The sequence below is a fragment of the Bos indicus genome, chromosome 25 (assembly GCF_029378745.1).
Source record: "Bos indicus isolate NIAB-ARS_2022 breed Sahiwal x Tharparkar chromosome 25, NIAB-ARS_B.indTharparkar_mat_pri_1.0, whole genome shotgun sequence".
Classification (NCBI taxonomy): Eukaryota; Metazoa; Chordata; class Mammalia; order Artiodactyla; family Bovidae; genus Bos; species Bos indicus.
The window spans coordinates 5184029-5199119 of NC_091784.1; the positions used below are offsets into that span (position 1 = coordinate 5184029).

The 15091-nt window shown below is 47.7% G+C and overlaps 1 protein-coding gene across 1 annotated transcript in view; it reads right to left on the minus strand.

Annotated features, from left to right (window-relative positions):
• The window catches only part of LOC109578085 (ectonucleotide pyrophosphatase/phosphodiesterase family member 7-like), a 38154-nt gene that overhangs the window by 18621 nt on the left and 4442 nt on the right, over positions 1-15091 (minus strand). The window contains exon 2 of the mRNA XM_019987073.2: positions 544-689. Within this exon, the coding sequence (XP_019842632.2) occupies positions 544-689 (146 nt within the window). The remainder of the gene's footprint in view (positions 1-543; positions 690-15091) is intronic.

Below are 15091 nucleotides of genomic sequence, written 5' to 3' on the forward strand. Positions count from 1 at the left end.
GACTTTGGAAGCTGACAGAGAAAACGCAAAACTGGCAATAGGCTTGGGGCTTGGAGTTCAAAGTACAACTGATTTTTGCCTTTTCGAAGCAATAGTGAATGGGTGCTGGGATATTACTACTTTCAAGTGAATGTTCTCATTAGAGCTTTTCATGCATTGAGTGGTCAGCTTCACTCCTAAGGGCTTTCATGCCTAAGCCAGAGGCAAGAGAAGAGATATTTATTAAAGAGTGGCTGGGTCCAGACCCTATGAGCCCTGAAGGTACAGTTGAGATCAAGCCGACTCTGCCCTCATGGGGACTTATCCATCCATAACAGCTAAAGCTTGCTGAGATGTGCATAAAGTACACATTATATTTAATCCTTACACCAACTCCATTAAATGAGCACATTATCATGATGCCTGTGCCACATTTAGGGAAACAGGTGCTTAGAGATAAGACCCTTGCTCAAGACCACACAGTTTCTAAGCCCCTCACCCCACAACATGCCTAGGAATGAGAGGTGACGTCCCAGGAAGTCAGCCCAGGGTTTCTGGCAATACCTGTCTCTGGGCTGTGATCCAGAGGGGGAGAACGCCATTGTCCCACCACTCAGTCTTGTTCTGTGTGGTCTTGAAGGAGTACTTCCACTGTGTCTCTGTGTTGAACATCATGTTGTGAATGACTCCGTGATCTTCGATCCAGCGACCTTGGAGGTGAATAAAGGAGGGAAGGTATCGGTAAGTTCTATGAATGTTGCTGCCATGGGTGTCCACGTGTTCTTAAGATGGCCCCTCCCAACATCCTTCCAGTTGGCCTACTTAATCCGAGGGCTGACCCTCTGGGCTTCAGACTTGTTTTTCTGGGGTGCAAACATTGGCAGCCACAAAGGAAGGGTCATTATATCTCAGACCTGCCAGATTGGATCTGCTTCCTGGAACAGACCTCACAGTCCTGGGGGAAGTTGGTGTTGGCTGTGGAAGCTGATGAGGGCGGTGGGAAGCCGGGCACAGGAAGGCCAAGTTCCTCAGGTTATTCTGTGTCCAGAAGCTAAGAGTCTGGGATTGGGACACTTCCTGTGGGATGGCTTTCCTCATTGGCTTGTGATGACCTGGAATATCCAGTGGACTTGAGTCTATGCAAACATCCCAGGGTTTCTCCCAGGATTCCCACAGGCTTGGCTGTTTGAGGGAACCAAGGGAATCAGGAAGGATTTAATTTTTTTGGTTTGTTTAAAAAAAAATTTTTTTTTTTTTTGGGCCACATGGCATGTGGGATCTTAGTTTCCTGACCAGAAATTGGACCCATGCCCCCTGCATTGGAAGCACGGAGTCTTAACCACTGAACCACCAGGGAAGTCCCAGGAAGGGTTTCTAGACATGTCAGTAGATGAAGGCAGACTTATTTCTCTCTGTTTAAGGGAGGAAGGCTGGAGAAGGAAATGGCAACCCACTCCAGTATTCTTGCCTGGAGAATCCCACGGACAAAGGAGCCTGGTGGGCTACAGTCCATGGGGTCGCAAAGAGTCGGACAAGACTGAGCGACTAACACACACACACAAGGGAGGAAGGCAGGTACTGGGGAATGTGAGTAAGCTAGGTTGTTGTTGAACACATAGGAACTGAACCAGATGTGGGGAAAAAACCCTGTGATGTTACATTGTACTGGGGAAAAAGGGACTGCACGTGAGGGTCAGTCTAAAGGGGGGCTGAAAGGTTCAAGGGGAGAGCTGAGGGTCCACGCCCCTCTCCTCCTGGGACGATGAAGCCTCTGGGTAACCCTGCTGATCATAAAACAGTGACGATTCCTCCACGTCCACAGTAAGAAGGACCGTCTGTGACTGGGACTTGTGGTCATGGGCACAGAGAAGGGAAATGCTCTCTGCTGGGTTAGAGTCATTGCCAGACTGCTGCTGCTGCTACTGCTAAGTCGCTTCAGTCGTGTCCGACTGTGTGACCCTGTAGATGGCAGCCCACTAGGCTCCTCCGTCCCTGGGATTCTCCAGGCAAGAATACTGGAGTGGGTTGCCATTTCCTTCTCCCACTGCCAGACTGCTGATGGGTAAAGTCCCCCTAGGGTGGCCAAGGCCAAGGCTTTCAATGGGGAAGAAGCAAAACTAGTTGTGGCTTTATCGTTTCTGCCTTGCAGGCAGGCCTGAGAGCCAGCCAGGCGTGGGGTCACCAGAAGTAAGTTGTGCTGCTGCCAGGGACTGGGGCCTGGAGGTGTCAAGATTCCTGGTCAGGGATCAGGTCAGACAATTGACAGGTGAAGAGCATGGACTTCGAATCCATGAGAGCTCGGTTCCCCTCCTGACTTGGCTTCTGAACTTGCTGTGTGCACGTGAACAAGCCTTGATTTGCATGTGTAACGGGTAGGGTCTGTGTGAGGGAATCATGGCTCACATTCACCATCACGCCAAAGAGCAATGCACTTTGGGAACATTAGCTCATGTGAAGCTCCCAATAGCCCTGCAAGGTGGGAACTGTTATATCCCTGATTAAAGCTTTCACTCTTTGCTGGAAATGGAGCACAGAGTTTGTTCAAGGTCATGTGGCAGAGCTGGGGGTGGAACCTGCGAGGTTTAATTACAACTCCCTGCTCCCCCGACCCCCAGGTAAAATTCACATAAAGCGCTAGCGGTAAAGAAGCTGCCTGCCAGTGCAGGAGACATAAGAGACATGAAGTTGATCCCGGGGTCGAATTCTTCCCGGATCGGGAAGATCTCCTGGAGGAGGACATGGCAACCCATTCCAGTATTCTTGCCTGGAGAATCCCATGGACAGAGGAGCCTGGTGGGTTACAGTCCATGGGGTTGCAAAGAATCTGACACAACTGAAATGACTTAGCATCGGCAGCAGTGACATAAAACTAACCATTAACATTTTAAAGTGACCAATTCTGCAGCATTTCGTGCATTCACGATGTTGTGCAACCAGGACCTCTTTCTAGTTCTAGTACATTTCATCACCCCAGAAAGGGACTCTGCCTATTAGCAGTCACTCTGCAGTGCTCCACTCCACACCTCCTGGTGGCCACTAATCTGCTTTCTATCTCTGTGGATTTACTTATTCTGGACATGTCATAGACATGGACTCATTCAGTATGTGGTGTTTTGTGTCTGGCTTCTTTCACTGAGCTTCATGTTTCCTGGCTTCATTTCCTTGGTAGCATGGATGTATACTCCATTCCTTTTTATGGCTGCATAATATTCCATTGTCTCGATAGACCAGACATTCATCCATCAGTTGGTAGACATTTGGGTTGTTTCCACTTTCTGGCTGCTGTGAATAATGCTGCTGTGAACATTCATGTACAAGTATCTGTTTGAGTCCCTGCTCTCAATTCTCTTGGGTAAATACCTAGGAGTACAATTGCTGGGTCATATGGTAACTCTATGTTTAACTTTTTGAGGAACTACTAAGCTATTTTCCACAGTGGCTGTATCATTTTACTTTCCTGTTAGCAATGTTCAACACTTTTCCTCTTTTTGATTATGTCCAGCCTAGCAGGTGTGAGTAACTCACTGTGGTTCTGAAATGCATTTCCGAATGCCTGATGATGTTGAGCTTTGCAGCCTGTGAATCCCGTGAGTGAGAGTACTCTGTTAGGAGCAGGTAGAGGTCACATGGGCAAGAACCTTTGGAGCCTCACAAATAAATAATGGAAGCCTTCTGAAATCTACCAGGAGCCCTCTTGTTACAGCTTCCTGACGACTGAGCCATGTCATCGCAGCAGATGACATGGAAGCACAGACATAGATACCCAGGGAGCTCTCCTTTGCCTTTATTTTTTTAAAAAAACTATAATATCCTGAATCCTGTTCTATGTGACTCTCTTCACCCAGGAAAGAGCAAATCATGTGGAATTACGAATGCCCACCATTTCACCCATTCTAGTGTTTCTCCCTGGTATTGACTACCATCAACATTCGAATCAATTGAGTTGCTTGTTAAAAACACAGATTCCTGGGTCCCCACTCTGATCCTTGCTGAATACAGAGTTGTGGGTAGGGGCCAGGAGTCTGCATTTTAACAACCTTTCTGGGTGGTTTCAGTGCACATTGACATGTTGGAACCACTGGTTCAGGGACTGTTAGTCCTTCACACAGGCATGTGGATTAGTTCCAGCAGACTGCCCCTTGTTCCAAAATCTGGGCTGACTGTAAACCCACACCCTCTTCCCTAAGGGACCAGGGAGCCCTTGGACTCTGGATCATTCTGGTATCTGGAGAAATGTGGGGATGGAGGTGTCCAGAGCCACTGGGAGGACATGGGAGGAGGGATTGGAGGAAGCCAGTGCAGGAGATGCAAGAGACGTGGGTTGATCCCTGGGTCAGGAAGACTTCCCTGGAGGAGAGCACAGCAATCCACTTCAGTATTCTTCCCTGGAAAATCCCATGGACAGAGGAAGCTGGCGGGCTAGAGTCCATAGAGTCGGACATGACTGAAGCAACTCAGCATGCACACACACTGTAGGCACAGAAACTTCTCCTGCACCCTACAAATTCTGGCTTCCATGCCCTGGAGCATCAGTTAAGTAGGCTAACCAATCATAGCATCCATTTCTCCCTCAAAATAATATTACCTGAGTTTCAAACAACTAACCTAAAATGATCTCGGGGAGGATGATGCTTCCATTCTGTGGCATGGCTCATTCCAAGTAATTGTACAAAGGGAATCTGCTCTGTAGTGGTTGGGTTATTCCCACCCTGACACTTAAAGGCAATCCAACCAGTGGCCGGGAACCACTCATCACCCAGGAGAGGTTTCCATTGCCCTGTAGGTTCCTCCTCCTTGCTGCTCAAGCCTTTTTACCCTGGTCAAAGGCCAATTCTGGAACGTGAGCAAAAGAAGACAGAGGAGAGGGGAAACTAGAAAACACGTGGCTGCCGGGAGCAGCCACCCTGGATTTACTTGAATTGCATTTTCTCTGCATTATACTCTGGGGCTTCCCAGTTGTCGCAGTTGTAAAGAATCCACCTGCCAATGCAGGAGACACAAGAGACACAGGTTCAATCCCTGGATTGGGAAGATCTCCTGGAGTAGGAAATGGCAACCTGCTCCAGTATTCTTGCCTGGAGACTCCTATGGGCAGAGGAGTCTGGCGGGCTACAGTCCATGGTGTCACAGAGTTGGACATGACTGAGCACACACACTCTCTGGAGACAATCGGGAGGACCTGGCTGGGAATACTGTGTGAAGGCAACAAACGCCGTTGTCTGTGCCTAGACTTCCAGAGCCTGCTGGTTTCACATGATGCTGCACAAGCGGAGTGTGTGGGGTGGTGGGGAGGATGGATGGCTGGGCTTGTGAGCCCTTGATCTCTCTCCGGACCTCAGTTTTCCTGTCTAAAGAACGAGCGGGGTTAATGGTTTCCAAGGGCCTTCCAGGCTCCATCATTCTGAGAGTCTGTCATCGCTGTCATTTCAGTGTCTGGCGAGGAAGGTAATTATGCAAGTGAAACAGGAAGTAGGATGAGCTCTTCTAGTGAATGGGATTCCTGCTGCTTGCTAATTACACTTTAATTAGGGTACAATGCAGACTCCCACACTGTATCAGTTACGGCAAGGTGTAGGTAAGTCACCCAGCTGAGTGTTTCAGGTCTGGGAGTGAACCCAGCTAGATTCAACTCCTTCACCTGGTTCTCAGGGACTGATGTGTATTTATTTCTCAAATATGGTTTAGGAAACCAGAGTTGAATTCTATCCCTTCTTTTCTCCCCTTCTCAGATATTTTCAACCAAGCACTGTGGTAGACTGTCTCATGGTATTTATACTCTAGGGGGCGGGAGAGAGTTAAAAATAGAATGTGTTCTGGGTGCTTCTAATACAGCTATTTTTTTTTTTTTTCTTGAAATTCCTCTACTAATAGGCCCTGCTAACAGACATGTCTAGGTATACCGTGTTTGCCCCAAGTCTCCTCCCTTTGTTCAGCTGGTTGGCCAGAAACCCAATTCTCTCTTTCTTAAAATCTGAACCAAAAGACACAGTAACTAATCAGCTGGTGGTAGGCTCTGCTTTCTCCCACAATGAACCAGGAGTGAAAAGAGAAAGGTGGTCACAAGTGAGGGAAGCAGAGACAAGAAAGCCCACGGGGCAGATAAGAGAGCCCACAGGGCTTCTGAGAGCCAGAGGAGGAAGTTTGGTTTCTATAACTGCAGTTTCTATTCCCCAGTTGCCTCTAATTTGGTTCCCACGATCATGAGTTTGCCCATGAAGAGCCTTGCCTTGCCGTCCTTTTCCTTGTGCTAGCGTGAATGGATTTCTGTTTCTTACAGCTGTTACTTCCTGATGTGGTTGAGAGTAGGGCTGTGCCTCATTCATTTTGGTGTCTCCCTGGCACAAAGCATAGACCTTTGCCCATAGTAGGCATTCAACAAATGTTTGTTGGATTTAATTGAACAAATTCCCTCCCCCCTCTGCCCCAACAGTAGACGGCCAGTACTAACTGAACAAGTAGGAAGCAGACCTTGATTTAGTCCAAACTCAATTTGGGAAAAAAATTACTATAGTGGGATGAAAATAAGCCTATAAAGAATAGTTAAAATCATTAAATAAACCTATAAAATAAACCTTTAGTGGAATTAAAATAAAATGCATAACTTAATATATTCAATAAGAGCATCCCCCTGCCCCCAAGGGGCTTCCCAGTGGCACTAGCAGTGAAGAACCCTCCTGCCAATGCAGGAGACGTAAGAGACGTGAGCTCAATCCCTGGGTCAGGAAGATCCCCTGGAGGAGGGCATGGCAACCCCCTCCAGTATTCTTGCCTGGAGAATCCCCTGGACAGAGGGGACTGGCAGGCTACAGTTGCAAAGAGTCGGACACAACTGTAGGGATTCATCATACATTCATGCCCCCAAACATTTGCTCAATTCCTACCACAAATTTTCAGGTGCAACGGTAACTGTCTGCCAATAGATTATATGGGCACAGACACACTTTGTCATGCATTCATTTATTTAATGATATTTTAAGGACCTACTGGGCTTCCCTGGATAGCTCAGTTGGTAAAGAATCTGCCTGCAAAGCAGGAGACCCCGGTTTGATTCCTGGGTAGGGGAGATCCCCTGGAGAAGAGATAGGCTACCCACTCCAGTATTCTTGGGCTTCCCTTGTGGCTCAGCTGGTAAAGAATCCGCCTGCAGTGTGGGAGACCTGGGTTGGGAAGATCCCTTGGGGAAGGGAAAGGCTACCCACTCCAGTGTTCTGGCCTGGAGAATTCCTTGGACTGTATAGTCCATGGGGTTGTATAGAGTCGGACACGACTGAGCAACTTTAATTTTAAGGACCTACTGTGTGTCAGTCGGTAATTCCTTTGAACCACCCTACCATATTAAGCTATAAACATATCTTCATTTTCCTCCCGATCTGTGGGGTCCAGTGCTTCTTTAAGTTCACATTCCCCAAACCAAAGAAGAAAGGTCTTGTTAACCAGCTGATATGGAATCAGTGAGGAAGAACAGCCTTTAAATGAAGTCAATCAACCACCTTAAATCAACTCAATGCTCCAGTCTGGAGCAGAGAAGCTCAGTCAGACCTACAGCCAAGACACTGGTGGATAAATAGCCCCCAGTGGGGCTCAAAACCACACTCAACCGAAGTCTACACACTCAGGGTGCCACATGGATGATCCATTGGACCTGTAATAAAATTGCTGGGGATGAGAACAGGTGGCTCAGTGTACCATTCAAAATTTAAAACCTCATCAACTCCTGCTACAGTCATGAGGCTTGACCCCAGCAGGGCACCTCACAGTGGGAGCCCTTTTCTGGATGGGGAAGTAAGACCTTAGCGTCCATTTTAGTAAACTTCTCTTTCTCATGTGTAAGTGCAGATGAAAAGTGCTGACTGCTTCTTTTTTGGCATTGCTTTTTAATTATGACCATCAATAAATCATTCTATCCCTGAACAGGACTTGAGAATGGCCCGAAGGCAGAGACACGACTCCTCAGGAACTAGGCCAGCAGAGAACAGCTTTCTCACTCCCCACCTCTTCCTTTAATCCTCTGTCAGAAACAGAAACATTCTCTCTTCAAGAAGCTGGCAGCGGACAGCCACACTTGCGTTCCGTCTGGGAACCCTGTTAGCACCCAGTTCTACCCTTGGCCTGCCTTACTGGCCACTGTCACAGAAATGGGATCTGTCCTCTGTTCTGCATTTTTTCCCAATTCATTTTCCCTTCTTACCGGTGCAATGGCCTGAACGGTCCCCCCACCCCTCCTCAAGGATACGTCCATATTCTTATTCTCAGAACCTATGAGTACTGCCTTATTTGGGAACAGGGTTTTTGCAGATGTAATTCAGTTCAGGATTTTGAGATGAGGAGATTCAAAAAACAGATCATGGCATCTGGTCCCATCACTTCATGGCAAATAGATACGTAAAAAGTGGAAAGAGTGGCAGATTTTTTTTTTTTTCTTGGGCTCCAAAGTCACTGTGGATAGTGAACTGCAGCCACAAAATTAAAAAGATGGGTGCTCCTTGAAAGGGAAGCTATGACAAACCTAGAAAGCATATTAAAAAACAGAGATATTACTTTGTCAATAAAGGTCTGTATAGTCAAATCTATGGTTTTTCCAGTAGTCATGTACAGATGGGAGAGTTGGACCATAAAGAAGGCTGAGCACCAAATAGTTGATGCTTTCAAATTGTGGTGCTGGAGAAGACTCTTGAGAGTCCCTTGGACAGCAAAGAGCTCAAGTCAATCCTAAAGGAAATCAACCCTGAATATTCATTGGAAGGACTGATGCTGAAGCTATAATACTTTGGCCACCTAATGGGAAGAGCTGACTCATTGGAAAAGACCCTGGTGCTGGGAAAGATTGAGGGCAGGAGGAGAAGGGGATGACAGAGGATGAGATGGTTGGAGGGCATCACTGATTCAATGGACTTGAGTTTGAGCAAACTCTGGGAGATAGCGAAGGACAGGGAAGACTGCATGGTACAGTCCATGGTGTTGAAAAGAGTTGGGCTTAGTGACTGAACAACAAAAACAATCTGCATAGGCTCTAAATGCAAAAGCAAGTGTCCTTATGAGAGGCAGAAGAGAAGAAGGCACAGATAGAAAAGGAGGAAGCAATGTGACCACAGAGGCAGAGACTGGAGTGATGTGGCCACACACCCAGGAATGCAGGCAGCCATTAGAAGTGGAAGAGGCGAGGAAGCCTTCTCCCTCAGAGCCTCTGGAGAGGGCCTGGCCCATTGGAACCCTGATTTTGGACTTCTGGCCTCCAGACTTTCTGTTGCTTTAAGCAACCCAGTTTACAGTACATTGTTAACAGCAGCTGCAGGAAACCAATACACCTGAGTCCTCAGTCTCAAGTGGTCCCAGCTTCCTCTCTCACTCAAGGCCTTGTGATCCTGAGCAGTCATTTTCTGCTTCACTGCTCTGGTGTTTTGGGTTAACCCTTCCTCTGTGTGATGCATGGATCTGTGGCACTGGCAGCACTGGGAGCTTGTTGTTGTGTAGTTGCTAAGTCATGTCTGACTCTTTGCGACCCCAGGGGCTGTAGCCTGCCAGGCTCCTCTGTCCATGGGATTTCCCAGGCAAGAATACTGGAGTGGGTTGCCATTTCCTTCTCCAGGGAGTCTTCTTGACCCAGGGATCGAAACTGTGTCTCCTGAATTGGCAGGCGTGTTCTTTACCCCTGAGCCACCTGGGGGGCAGATGATTCATACACACGTTCAAATTTGAGAAGCTCTAGTAGGATAAACTGTTTGGTGACAATCAGATCTTTTCTCTACCTGCAAGGATTCTAGTTTATTCACGTCAAATCTGTTAAATATGAAGTGGAAGTTTTGTAGATACAAACCAAACGCTTGGGATAGAATGGCACACCAATGTGTTATGCATGCAGTGACATGATGTCTGAAACTTGCTTTAAAAGATTCAAGGAAGGAAAGAAGGAAAGAGGAAATAAAGGGCCTTGGGTGGGGACAGTGACGGACAGGTGAGGTGAAATGTGGACACATTTTTGCAGCTCGGTGCTGGGTACACAGAGCTTCCTTGTGAAATGCTCTCTACTTTTTCTGCAAGTTGGAAATTGCCACAATGAAAAGTTAGGAAATGCCTTGTTTTCCCAGCCATCCTTTATGTTTAGTTTTTTTCCCCCATGAATCCCATTTTTATCCTCTTGTGGAAATGGCTGGTGTTGGAGGGACACCTTTTCTATTGCAGTCTGTGGTTTTCTTTGCTTTGCTTCTTCATGTTTGTGGGTTTTGTTGGCTTTCAGGACATTTTTGTCAGAGTGTTGTTTCCGGGGGAGCAGGATGGGAGCTGGTGAAGGTTTATGGCATCATCTGACTGGGTTTCCAACAACATCCGCTGGGCTTGTGTTGTTACCGGCAGCAGGAATTTGATTTCCTTTCTCTTTCCCTACCTCTCCCACCTCTTTCATTCAGTCTTTTTTGTCCACTGGCTACAGTGTCATGTACATGACCTTTGGGTCTCTGATTTACATGTGATTTGCATATTACACTTCTAGTTCAGGGGTTCTTAATTAGGGGGTGGTTTTACCTCCTAAGGAACATCAGGCACTAGGAGAGGGATGCTGCTGGTCTAGTGAGTAGAAGCCAGGGATGCTGCTACACCCTCTACAGTGCACAGGACAGGCCACGCCCCAAGACAAACAATGACCTAGCCTCACATATCAATAGCAGGACAATGAGAAACCCTGATCCAGTCTTAAAGATCATCCAAGCGGGGGCTTTCCTGGTGATCCAATGGTTAAGATTCTGCACTACCAATGCAGGGGGCCTGGGTTCGATCCCTGTGCAGATAACTACATGCCTCAGCAAAGATTTGGCACACCAAAAAAAAAAAAAAAAAAAAGAAATCATCCAGGTGCCTTTGGCCACAATTTTTTGCTTTGTCTCATGAAGGAGAGATGGTCTCATGATTGACTGCAGTATCAATGAGGAATATTTACTCATAGGTTGATTTTGGGATAGACTGTGATTGCTCATTTGTGCAAGTGGTGCCCTGCACACCTCCAGGGGGCACCATCCATATGATATTAATGAAAACAACCCCCTCAAAATTGTGCAGCACAGAATTGACAAAGCTGTAAGTGGTTGCTCCAGTTTTGGGGTTGCCCTGGTGGTTCTGGAACTGAGATAGACTTTTTATTCTGGCCGCCAGAGGCCCTGAGAATGCTGTCAAGTGTCCTTTCAAGAAAAGAGGAAATGTGGGACTGTGAGGACCTCACTTGCTTTATTTTAGACCTTCATTCCCTGGTGGTTCAGACGGTAAAGAATCTGCCTGCAATGCAGGTGACCTGGGTGCAGTCCTTGGGTCAGGAAGACCCCCTGGAGGAGGGAATAGAGTCTGGCAGGCTAATGTCTATGGGGTCGCAAGAGTTGTACTTGAGAGACTAACACTTTCACTTTTTCACTTTCATCTCATTATAGAGCATCTTCTTTCGCCCCCGGGCTGTATCCATTTGACTAGATCTAAAATTGTCAGATTACAGTATTGTGGCTTTCATCTGAAATGTGGTGGTGTTAGCTTCTTATTTTCAGTCAGTTCCTTGGGGGAGGAAGTACATGCTGCCATAAGACTTCCTATCCACCCACTATTTGCTTGGCGGGATTTCCTTAGTTTCAGCAGCATAACTTAATCTTGCTGGTCCTCAATCACTTTGCAATAAAAACTGAGATTGCAGAAAATGTTCATTGTCATTACCAGTGATGGAGCAGTAAGTACAGGCTTCTGGAGGAGAGAGAGGGAATTGTGTGATTTAAACTAGCGGAATGAGCTGCTCGCCCCCAGAGAATGGCTTTTCGTTTCAGCAAGGTCTGAGGGAAACTATGACAGAGTTCAGGGACACAGAGGGACAGCTGGGAGGTGTGGTCACTGAATCCACTGGGCACTCCTGCCCTGTGGACAGACCCATGGACGGAGTTGGGATTTCTTGGGACTCGGTCTTGGCTCACTGAGTGCACCCCCACATCCCCACACCATGGGGCCCAGGCTGGGTGGTAGATCCCTGAGGTTCATGCTAGTCCTACTTCTGTTGCTTCTCCCTCTGGTGACAGTCCATGACTTTCCACCTGGGACCCATTAGTCCCCCATGGGTGACATGGTTTGTGTCAGGCTTGCCATTCCCCACCCTGACCTGGGTGTGGGCACGTGATTAGCATCATTCCATTCCCCTGGCCACAGAGATTGGTTCTGAGAAGCAAACTGGTGCAAGGGGAGTCAGTCTTGGGAATATGGGTTTGAACTGTGCTCCCCAAAAAAGATATTTTGGGGTCCTAAACCCCAGAGCTTCAGAATATGACGTTATTTGGAAACGGTCATTGCAGAGGTGAGGTTATTAGAGAGGAAGGTGTGCCCCTAATCCAAGTGGCTGATGTCCTAATAAGACAGCCACGTGAAGACAGAGACATAGGAAGAACTCCATGGGCTGGACAGAGGACTGGAGGGGTGTACCTACAAGTCAAGGAATGCCAAAGATCATGGGCAAACCACGAGAAGCTTGGAGGAGACAAAGGATTCCTACAGCTTTCAGAGAGTATCGCTCTTGTTCATTGTTTGGCTGCTAAGTTGTGTCTGACTCTTTGCAACCCTATGGGCTACAGCATGCCTGTCCTTCACTATCACCCAGTTTGCTCAAATTCATGTTCATTGAGTTGGTGATGCTATATCTAACCACCTCATCCTCTACCGTCCCCCTTCTGTTTTTGCCTTCAACCTTTCCCAGCATCAGGGTCATTCCCAGTGAGTTGGCTCTTTGCATCAGGTGGCCAAAATATTAGAGCTTCAGCTCAGCATCAGTCCTTCCAATCAATATCCAGGGTTGATTTCCTTTAGGATGGACTGGTTTGATCTCCTAGCAGACCAAGGGACTCTCAAGAGTCTTCTCCAGCACCATAGTTTGAAAGCATCAATTCTTTGGCTCTCAGTCTTCTTTATGGTCCAACTCTCATATATGTACAAGACTACTGGAAAAAAACCATAGCTTTATTGTTCTACTGACTCCTTGATTTCAAACTTCTGGCTTCTAGAGCCACGAAACAATGAATTTCTGTTGTTTTAAGCCCCATGATTTGGTGGTGCTTTGTTATGACGGCCCTAGGAGATTAGTATATGTACTTTCAAATTAGCAGTCTTCCTCCTTCTCCTTCTTCAGAATCATCATCGTTATCATCACCTTTGTTTAAGCAACAGAGGGGGTCTCCTATGGATGTGGAGACTGTGATGTGGGGTAGTCCAGCCTCCATGGTCAGTCAGTGTGCCCTCTGGCATTAGGGATTAGACCGTAATTCTGGGGCTTTCTGGGGCTCCATGCTGGGGCACCATCCCCTATTACCTGTCACCTTTCCACAAAGACCGATGCTCCCCCCTGGTTGTCTGAGCCCCAACCATGACCTACTCATGATAGGCAGAATTAAGATGGCCTCAGGATTGATGCTCCGGATATACACGTTTGTAGAATTCCCTTCCCTTGCTCATGGGTGGGACCTGTGCCTGGCTTCTAACCAGTGGACATGGAAAAGTTGAAGAGATTTTGCAGAGATAACTAAGAGCCCTAACCAGTTGACTCTGAGTTAATCCAGAGGTGATTATCCTTGCTGGGCCTGACCTCAGCAGGTGCGCTTTTAGCAGAGAGTCTGGAGGAGATCCTCTCCTACTGGCCTTGAAGGAGCAAGCTGCCTGGGTTCTGCAGCTGCGGGGAAAGGAAGTCTTCTAACAATTACATAACCTTGGGAGAGGACCCAGAGCCTCAGATGAGACCACCCCAGCCGGCACCTTCACTGCAGCCTCGTGAGATTCTGAGCAGAGGACTAAAGTCAGCCATGCTCAGAGTCCTGACCATGGGGCCTGAGAGAGAATAAATGGGTGTTGTCCTAAGCTGCTAAGTTTGTGTGGCTATTATGCAGCCATAGAAAATGAATGTGCCATTCCATTTAAAGGAACAGTCAGGTGCTGTGGCCAAGACCCCTGGGTGTGTGTGTGTGTGTGTGTGTGTGTATGTGTTCAGGGAGGTGGGGGATGATGAAAGGAGCAGGGTGGAACCAGGTGGGAAGAACAAAACTACCTTGGAGGAAGTAACAGCCCTTCCGATGAGAGAGGGAAGCAGCTTGATCAACATGCAGCCCTGCCCAGTGCCCGGCCCTGCGGGGCTGGAGGGAGAACATTACCCAGGTCCTAGGAGCCTCCATCCTGCCCAGAAGTCCCACTTGCAGGCAGTGCTGGCGGCAAATACTTGGAGGAAAAACACATGCTTTGTAAGGATGCAAAGATCTTCTGACATGGAATGATGATGAAGTGGGATATTTTAAATTAATAGCCAGCTTTGTTTTTAAAATCCTCTCTCCTGGGGCTTGCCTGGTGGTCCAGTGGCTAAGGCTCCATGCTCCCAGCTCAGGGGGCCTGAGTTCAATCCCTGGTTAGGAAACTAGGTCCCACATGCCGCATCCAAGAGTTTGCATGCTGCCACAAAAGATCCTGCATGCCGCAGTGTCAAAGATCCCACATGCTGCAACTGAGACCCGACGCAGTCAAATAAATATTAAAAAAAAAAAACAAACTTCTCTCCTTTAGTCTTTCCATCATTCAAGCAGTCAGGATTTCTGTTTTCATTTCCCGAGGAAAGGATCCCATGGGGGAAAGTGGAGAAATCAGAGACTCCTTTTGGCTTTGGGGTTTACATACTAAGCCTCTTTTGGGAGCCATGGAGGAGTTGGGGTGTAGAAAAAGGCTTCAGGGGGACACACGGGAGTAAGAACAAATCTCTCCTGTTTGATTCCCTGAGAAAGGAAGCCCAGAGGCAGAAGGATCGCCAAGGAAGGGGCTCCTTGTCCTTGACTCTGGTGGAGTTCCAGCGAGAAGGAAGCGAAACCTCCCAAAAGATGTGTGGAGTTTGGGAGCAGAGTGGGCAGGAGCCTGGGACTGTGGGTCAAGCCCTGCAAAGAGGGCCAGACTCTGGAGACACGTTAGTGGGAAGCTGGCCATCTTCTGCCCTGCCCGGCTCCACAGGGATGCTCCAACAGTATTCGTTAGTTGATAGGATGAATACAGTCCTAACAAACTCTCCAGGAAGACTTTCTTCACCAGCATCAGGACAACTGATGAGGGATCCTAGGTCTGGGATGAGGGCCCAGAT